This window comes from Entamoeba nuttalli (genome assembly GCF_000257125.1).
Source record: "Entamoeba nuttalli P19 unplaced genomic scaffold asmbl_2535, whole genome shotgun sequence".
In the NCBI taxonomy this organism is placed as follows: domain Eukaryota; phylum Evosea; order Mastigamoebida; family Endamoebidae; genus Entamoeba; species Entamoeba nuttalli.
Window position 1 is genome coordinate 1 of NW_008575401.1, and position 8,925 is coordinate 8,925.

General features: G+C 26.5%; 5 protein-coding genes across 5 annotated transcripts; 3 read left to right on the forward strand and 2 right to left on the reverse strand.

Moving 5' to 3' along the window:
• Positions 1 to 661: 661 nt before the first annotated feature.
• ENU1_031180 (lysozyme, putative) lies at positions 662 to 2,773 on the forward strand (the record flags this gene model as incomplete). The annotated part of the gene is made up of 1 exon (XM_008857305.1): positions 662 to 2,773. One exon carries the CDS (start codon positions 662 to 664, stop codon positions 2,771 to 2,773), a length of 2,112 nt encoding a protein of 703 aa, XP_008855527.1.
• Positions 2,774 to 2,844: 71 nt separating this feature from the next.
• ENU1_031190 (Rab GTPase activating protein, putative) lies at positions 2,845 to 3,753 on the reverse strand (the record flags this gene model as incomplete). The annotated part of the gene is made up of 1 exon (XM_008857306.1): positions 2,845 to 3,753. The coding sequence occupies one exon, from the start codon at positions 3,751 to 3,753 to the stop codon at positions 2,845 to 2,847; it is 909 nt and encodes a 302-aa protein (XP_008855528.1).
• A 172-nt stretch (positions 3,754 to 3,925) lies between these two features.
• On the forward strand, positions 3,926 to 4,639 carry ENU1_031200 (N-acetylglucosaminyl-phosphatidylinositol de-N-acetylase, putative; the record flags this gene model as incomplete). The annotated part of the gene is made up of 1 exon (XM_008857307.1): positions 3,926 to 4,639. One exon carries the CDS (start codon positions 3,926 to 3,928, stop codon positions 4,637 to 4,639), a length of 714 nt encoding a protein of 237 aa, XP_008855529.1.
• A 135-nt stretch (positions 4,640 to 4,774) lies between these two features.
• On the forward strand, positions 4,775 to 8,620 carry ENU1_031210 (UDP-glucose:glycoprotein glucosyltransferase, putative; the record flags this gene model as incomplete). The annotated part of the gene is made up of 1 exon (XM_008857308.1): positions 4,775 to 8,620. One exon carries the CDS (start codon positions 4,775 to 4,777, stop codon positions 8,618 to 8,620), a length of 3,846 nt encoding a protein of 1,281 aa, XP_008855530.1.
• Positions 8,621 to 8,705: 85 nt separating this feature from the next.
• ENU1_031220 (hypothetical protein) lies at positions 8,706 to 8,917 on the reverse strand (the record flags this gene model as incomplete). The annotated part of the gene is made up of 1 exon (XM_008857309.1): positions 8,706 to 8,917. A coding segment is annotated over one exon (212 nt), but the record flags the coding sequence as incomplete, so codon positions are not given.
• Between the last annotated feature and the right edge of the window lie 8 nt (positions 8,918 to 8,925).

Here is an 8,925-nt window from a genome sequence, read left to right on the forward strand (position 1 = left end):
AATTAATTGCATTTAAAGTAACTGTGTTTAGTAAAAAAGAACTAGTCTTTCTTGAAACACAAATTCAATAAATAATAAAATTGTATGAGTAACTCTTTACAAATAGATCTTGATGATAAACTTAATAAAGCATGTGATCAATTTAATTGATCTCATAGAACATGAAGAATAAAGAATTAAATAGAGATAACAAAATAAAGGACTGACTGGAGTATGTTCTTTGATGTGTTTATTTTATAGAATAACAAAAACTATAAGATGTTGAATAAAAAAAAATAACTAAAAAAAAGAATTTCTAAATAAAAGAAATAAAAATAACTGCAAATAATTAAAATTCGTATTTCCATTTCCTCTAACGTTTGATAAAAATATAAAATTTAAAGAAATAAATAAAAGAATAATAAGAATAAATAAAACATAAATTTGAAATGAATAAAACTTTTAATAATGCTTTGACTTTTCCAAAGTCAAAGAATGAACCAAAACTAATTTTATTTTTAGGGAATAATCAGTTCTGAATAACTTAAAAAATTATATTATAAATCCATGAACAATATATTAATACTATTTTTGTTTATTGTTTATTCTCTTGCTGCACAGGGAATAGATTGTGCCTATCACATGAAACCAGATACTTTCACTTGTATAAAAAACAAAGGTTATGGTGATTTTGTGTTTGTTAATTTTTTTAGAGGAGTTAATTATACACAATATTCTAACAATAGATAGAATTATTAGAGGATGGAGGTCTATTGGTTCATTTGATTCTGAAGCAGCTAATTCATATAAGAGTGCTATCACTGCTGGAATTACAGATATTGATCTTTATTTTTATCCATGTGTTAAATGTGGAAATGCTGCTTCTCAAGTCAATTCATTTATTACCCAAGCTAATACAAATGGAATTAAATGGAATACTTTATGGTTCGACGTTGAAAAAGATTCATGGAGTAGTAACGTTGCTACAAACCGCCAGTTCTTAGAAGACTTATTATCAGCTGCTCGTGCTGCAGGTATTAATCATGGTATTTATTCTGGATGGGGTGTTTGGGGACAAGTATTAGGTTCTAATTATGTTTCTAAAGAAGCCTCTAAATTACCATTGTGGTTTAGTCACTACGACCATAAAGCTAACTTTGATGATTTTAATAGTGGAAAATATAAATTCGGCGATTTCACTATTGCAATGAAACAATATGAAGGAACCACTAGTATGTGTGGTGTCCTTGTTGATATTGATTATAAACCTGCTGGAGTCACTCCTGTAAATCCAACCCCTGAACCAGAAACACCAACTGATGGAAGTACTGATGGAAATACACCAAGTGGAGATTCTACTACTGATGGAAAGACTCCATCAAGTGATTCAACTCCTAATACACCATCAACAGATAATACACCATCAACACCAAGTACTGATGGAAATACTCCATCAAGTGATTCAACTCCTAATACACCATCAACACCAAGTACTGATGGAAATACTCCATCTACAGATATTACACCATCAACACCATCAAGTAGCTCAAGTACACCATCAAGTAGTTCAAATATACCATCAGGTAGCTCAAATACACCATCAGGTAGCTCAAATAATGGTAGTTCAAATGGTTCAAATAATACTTCTAAACCACGAAAAACAAAAGAAGAAAAAAGGTTGTCTAAAAGAATAAGAAAATTAAAAAGACAATTATATGATAAAAATGGAAAGTTAAAAGAAATAAAAAGACGACCAGGAGAGTCTTTTATACATTTCTTGCAAAGAAAAGCAAAACAACAAAAAAAAATTGAGAGATTAGAAAAAATGGAAAAAAGAAGAGACTATCTTAAGAAGGTTAGAAAAGAAAAGAGAAAAATCAATAGAATGGAAAAAAAGTTATTTGATAAGAATGGAAAATTAAAAGAAATTACTCAACAACCTGGAGAAAGTAAAAAGAGTTTCCTCAGAAGAAAGAGACAGCAACAAAGATTATTACAACGATATGAAAAAGAAAAGAAGAAAGAAAACTTATTGAAATGGAATAATTATAAAAAATCTAAGCATCCATTAGCAGAGTTAAAAGGAAAATTATTAGATAAAAGTGGTAAAGTTAAAAAACTTGTGAAAAAAACAGGAGAGACTGAGGCCCAATTTGCTAAAAGAGTAGCTAAACAAAAAAAACTTCTCAAAGAATATAAGAAAGAATTGAAGAATTCAAAAAAAGATAAGAAAGACAAAAAGATATGGGATAAATTGAAACCAAAACATAAAAAGAAAAGTGGAATGTTTGGTAAGATTGAAAGGGACATTAATAAGAGTATTAAGAAAACAAAGAAAAGTATTAAGAAAGATATTAAGAAGAGTAAAAAGCAAATCAAAAAAATTATAAAGAGAAAGGCAAACAAAGAAGGATTAAATAAGAAAAAAACAAAGAAAATAACAAAGAAACAAAATAAAAAAATGGATAAAATAAAGAAGGGCAGCAATAACCGATTAAAGCAATTACACAAGAAATCAAAGAAGCAATTGAAACAATTGGAGAAAAAGACAAAAATTAAATACCAACAAGCTAAAAGACAAGGCATTCAAAAAGCAAAACAAATTAAACGAAATGCAACAAGAAAAGCTCTTACCATTAAACGTAATACTCAAAAGAAGGCAGCTGCTATAAGACGTATGGAAAAAAGAAAAGCAACTATTAAGAAACAACAGACCAAGAAGAGAATAGTTCAAAGAAGAAATACTAAAACAAGAAAATTAGTCAGAAAAGTTACTGTTACAAGAAGAAGATAAATGAACTTCTATTCATTTTTTTTTGATTCTTTTTATTTGGTTTAAGTGAAGAAGAAGAAAGAAATTGATTATTAATTTTTTGAGCAATACAACATAAGGACATGACATAGTAACATGATGACTATCAGAATTCTTATATACAATAAAGAATTTGGGTCTATAGTCAGTTCATATGGACTAGATGATATGGTCAAGAAATATGACAATGAACATTTCCCAGATTTTAGATACATCGACATATTAATAAGACGTTGAACATCATTTACAGTAAATCTACTTGGAGCACCAGTAAAATAAATATGAATAGCACTATACTCTATTTCTGGAAGTGCAAAAATTGCTTCTCTACTTGAAATAATCATAGAACTAATGAAATTAATAAGGTCTTGGTCGGAAGTACAAATAAAAAAGTCTAATAAACGAAGTCCAACTTCTATGTTTTCAACTGAGTGTAAAAACCATGTTATGTACCAAGGAAATGCAAACATTGCATCACACCCTGCTTCTTCTAATGCATTGCTTAAATCTGGATCAATAGAACTGACAGTTTTCAATGCTTTTTTTCCACCACTTAATGCTTCATTAAAATCAAATAATGATTGCCTAAATCTTAATGTTGCAAGTCTTTCACTAACACCTAATATTAGTTCATCATCTTCACTAGTAAAAAGTAAATAACTAACGATGTCATGAAATCCTTGATAATACTTAAACTCTGGATGTAGTACAAATATCCCATCTAGTATTTTTAATAACCTTTCTTTTTGTCTTGTACTATCCTCTTCATTTAATAATCTACCGTATGTTCGTTTAACGTCCAATGTTATTTGGTAATGTGACTTACTTTCTTTAGCTGGGTCTTGAATTTTTTCCGCATGAAGAAGATGTTGATAAATTTTAATTCTATTAGGATTCTTCAACCCTCCAAATCCTCTGACACATTCATTTATTATTCCATATTCATTCCATTCATTTTGCATTAACTTATTAATTATTTCGTCCTGCATTTTCGGGATTGTAATTGAATAGTTCATAAAAATTTTTTAGTTTTGTTTTTTACTTTTTAAATTATAAAGCTTATTTTTTCATATTTCTTTTCTTTTGGAAAACAAAAAGGCAGTTTATCTTTTTTTAGATACAAAACAACCACGAATGTCTAGTACAACAATTATTATTTGTGTTATTTTAGCTATCATTATTATTTTAATAGAAAGCTGGTGTCATAAGGCAGTTAAAAAACAATTAAAAATAAGAGATCCAGTATTATTTTTATTTGCACATGCAGATGATGACGCTATGTTTTTTATACCAACAATAGAATATTTAAAACAAAATCTCATACCATTTGGGATGTTTTTATTTTCATCAAATCCTATCAGAAAGAAAGAATTTGAAAATGCTGCTAAGTTTCATAAGTGTGAAAATATTACAATATGTGACCCAACAAAATATCCTGATGGTTTTGAATATCATTGGGATATAATGGAAATGGCTAAAGATGTTGCTGAATTAATTCAAAAAGAAAATATACAAACAATTATTACTTTTGATAAAAAAGGAGTTAGTGGACATCCAAATCATATAAACATTAATGCAGCATTACCAATGATTCATACTTTTTGTCCACATGTTTCTATTTACACATTAAAATCAAAGAATATAATAAGAAAATATTCACATACTATTGATTGTATTTGTTCTTTCTTTGAAAAAGATGATGAACATACTCTCTTTACTGTTCTTGATTCAAACGAATATGCCACATCTTCTATGAAATTATACCCTTCACAATTTGTATGGTTTAGACATATTTATTTAGCATTTTCAACATATACTAAATTAAATCAATTAGTTGAATATTACTAATTAAAAAAAGGTAAGGTAATTCTTTGTCTTTTCTTATTTTCGTTTTGATGAAAAAAATTCTTATTATTTATTATAATTTTATTATTTATTTTATTTTTTTATTCATTAAAAGAACTAGTAAAATTTAATTCCCCCATGAAAATACTTATTCTCATTTTATTTACTACAGCATTAGGTAAAATCCAAGTTAATCTTAAAAGTAATTGGAAAGACACTCCTTTATTATACGAAACATTGTCATATTTAAATGAATATAATAATGAATTACTTCTTCCATTTTTTGAAGGAATTATAGAGAAGGATGTATTTAATTTAAGAGGAGAGAAAGCTTATAATACATTTATTGAATTACTTCCAGAGAATAATAGAAACTTAATTGAATTAGCATTATCATTAAGAAGCCAATCACCATTTGTTGCAGCATCTAATTCAGTAAATATAAGTTGTAATGGGATTATTAGAGGAAATAAATGTAGTTTAAATGGAAAAGAAGAAGAAGGAAGATTTGAATATGAACGATATTTATTGTATTTAACAAAACAAACTAATACAACAGGAATTCTTATTATTCCACAAGAAAATATAAAAGAAAAATTTAATTTATTAAAACAATTAATGAAAGAAAAAGTTATAAGTTCAATAGCACTTTTTCTTAAACCATCATTGTCTGAAGGAATAAAAGATGGAATTATAACACCATTAGATACAATGAATCTTACAGGATATGATATTGAAATAATGCATAGAGGTTTTAAAAGAGAATTTGGTATAATAAAAGAGAAAGAAGATTATATTTATTTAAAAGAATGGAATAATGAAGACTTAAGAGTTGGAATGATGGATTATTTATTAAATGATAAAGAAAAATTAATTAGTAATAAATTAATGAATATAACACAAGAATTTCCATTATCTATAATTAATTTGTTAAAAAGAAAAAATGAAAGTTTAAAAATAATGTCAGAACGTTTAAGAGAAGTAAATTCACAAATAATGTTAATAAATGGAATATCTTTTAATTTACAACAACAATCAATTTATGATTTTATTGATATTTTACAAAAAGAAGATAATAAATTACATGAATTACAAAAATATGAATTACCAAAGAATTTATTTATTTCAAGTTTAGTTTCAAAAGAAAATAAAGAAACTATTAGATTTCTTATTCCATCAGAACATATTATAAAATTAAATTCACTTGACTCTTATTTATATGAAAGATTCCCAAAACAATTAGAATCATTCTTTCAATATAATCCTTATAGACTATTTAGATACACCTCTCAAGACCTTTATACTTTTATTGCTACACTTGATTTTAATGACTTAAGTCAAACATTAAACTCTTTAAAAGTTATTCAAACTTTTATGTTTAGATATATGGCTCCTCTACAATTTGGAATTATTCCAATTAATATTCCAACAAATGAAATTGGTAAAATTCTATTAAGTAGTATTATTGATATTAATAATAAATGGGGAACTGATGGATTAATGAAATTTATTGAAAAAGTTGATGAATTACAAATTAATAGTGTTAGTCAAATAACTGATTTCTTTAGAAAGTTTTATAGATTAAGAGTAAGTACATTTGAATATAATATTAATAATTATTTAAATAATACTAAAATATTAAATACTATTAATTATATGAATAGTTATGGATTTAAATTTAACGCTTTTTATCTTAATGGAGTCTTTATTAATTCTGAAAAAATGGTTAGTGAATTCTCTAAAATTTATTCAAGTGATATTCCTATTTTACAAGAATTAATTAGAACAAAACAACTTCATGATGGAAATATTTATAAACAATTACAAAATAAATTCCAATGGATTAAATATATTGATAATGACCTTATAACTATTAACCAACATTCAATTGCTAACTGGAAAGAACCTTTTAATATTTCTAAAACCGAAGATATTAATCATATTATCACTCTTTGTGGAGATGATGATGAAGTTAAAATGAATCAAATCATTGAGAAATTACATGAGCTTCATTCTAAGGAAAAATGGAAAATTATTGGTGGAATGAAAAACATTACTGAAAATCAAATTATTGAAAATAAATTTAAAACAAAAGAATTTAAAGAAATTATAAAAATATTAAAAGAAGGAAATAAAAAGGAAATATGTGAAAATGCAAATATTATTTTTGACAGTATTAAAATCAAAGGAAATGAACATTTAGAAGAACAAATAAAACTTGTACTTCATGGTATTAAACATTTAAGTGAGAATTTAAAAAGGGATATTGGAATTAATAAACTTGGTATTGCAATGAATTTGATTTTATTAGATTCATTAACAACTAATAGAGTATATGATAATAGTCAATCACCATTAACAGTTAGACAAGTAGTAAATGATGTTAGTTCAATTCAATATAATATTAAATTATTGATTGATCCTATTATGCGAGAAGCACAAAAAGTTGGTAAAATGCTTCAAATACTTGAAGAGTTATATCCAAACCAAATTAATATTGAAATGATTCTTATTAAAACTTCAGGAAAAGGTGGTGATTTTCCTTGTGAATACTATTATTCAAATATTCCATTTAAACCAATATTTAATAATAATCAAAGAAAAGATCAAGATTTAATTATTCAAAATTTACCAAAAAATATTATGTTTCAGTTAAAAATTATTACAGCACAAAATATTGATACTTTATTAACTAATACAACTGTTGACATTGATAATTTTAAAAATAATGACACTATTATGATTGAATATTCTTTAACTAATTTAGTTATTGAAGCTACTTCACAATCTAAAGTTTATATTGGAAATGAATATCGTTATAATATTATTAATGTTACTGGTGATAATGGTTTTATTAATCAAGGTGTATTAAGTAAAGATGGTTATTTCCAAACATTAGTTCCTCCTGGTATTTATTCTACCCATTCAAATCCAAGTATGTATTATAAATTTATTACTCTTAACCAACCATTTGAGGTATTAAACTTTAAATTTACTATTCATGAATTATCATTCCAACCAGTTCTACTTTCACTTGAAGAAAAGAATAAAATAATGAATGAATTAAATACAAATACACCATCTAGCAGTAATTCTTTCATTAATAATTTATTTGGAAATAAAAAAGATGAACCTCCAATTGAAATATTTACTATTGCAGGTGGTAAAGATTATGAAAGAACTGTAAAAATTTTAATCTATTCAGTTAAAAAGAATACAAAATCTCCTTTAAAATTTTGGTTGATTGAAGATTTCTTATCTCCAGAAGGAAGAATTAAATTAAAAGAATACGGTAAGGCATTAGGTGTTACTATTGAGTATTGTAGATTCCATTGGCCATATTTCATGTTTAAACAAGTATCTAAAACTCGTATTATTTGGGCAAATAAAATACTGTTTTTAGATATGATGTTCCCTCAAACTGTTGACAAAATCATTTTTATGGATTCTGACCAAGTTACACGTGCTGACGCTAAAGAATTATGGAATTTTGATATTCAAGGCAATGCAATTGCTATGACTCCATTCTGTGATGGAGAATGGTTAAATAAAGAAACAGTAAATTATAGATTTTGGTATCATGACTCATGGCAACATGCCCTTCAAAATCGTCCTTATCATATCTCTGCATTATTCATTGCTGACTTAAAGACATTTAGAATGAATAATGTTGGAGAACAATATAGATCAATGTATAACAACTTGGCTCTTGACCCTAATAACCTTGCTAACCTTGACCAAGACTTACCAAACTATATTCAAAACTATGTCCCTATCTTTTCACTTCCTCAAGAATGGCTTTGGTGTGAGTCATGGTGTAATCAAATGGTTAAACCAAAAGCTAAAACAATAGATTTATGTAGTAATCCTATTAAACCATTAAGCAAAATAGAGAGTGCTCTAAAATATATTGAAGAATGGAAAAGTTACGATGAAATTGTTCATGGAATGGAAGAAAAAATAAATAATAAAAAAGAGCTTTAATTAACTCCATCATTACTTTTTTTATATTTTTGTTAAAATAACCATAAATTTTTTCTTCGTAATTCTTCAATTATGACCTTTTTCTTCATTTCTTTTGAGGAGCTCCTTGTTGTGGTGGATATCCTGGATAAGCACCTGGTTGTGGATATCCTGGTTGTTGTGGTGGATAACCTGGATAAGCACCTGGTTGTCCATAACCTTGTTGTGGTGGGTAACCTTGCTGAGGTGGATAAGCTCCTGGTTGTGGATATCCTTGTTGTGGTGGATAACCTGGATAAGCACCTGGTTGTCCATAACCTTGTTGT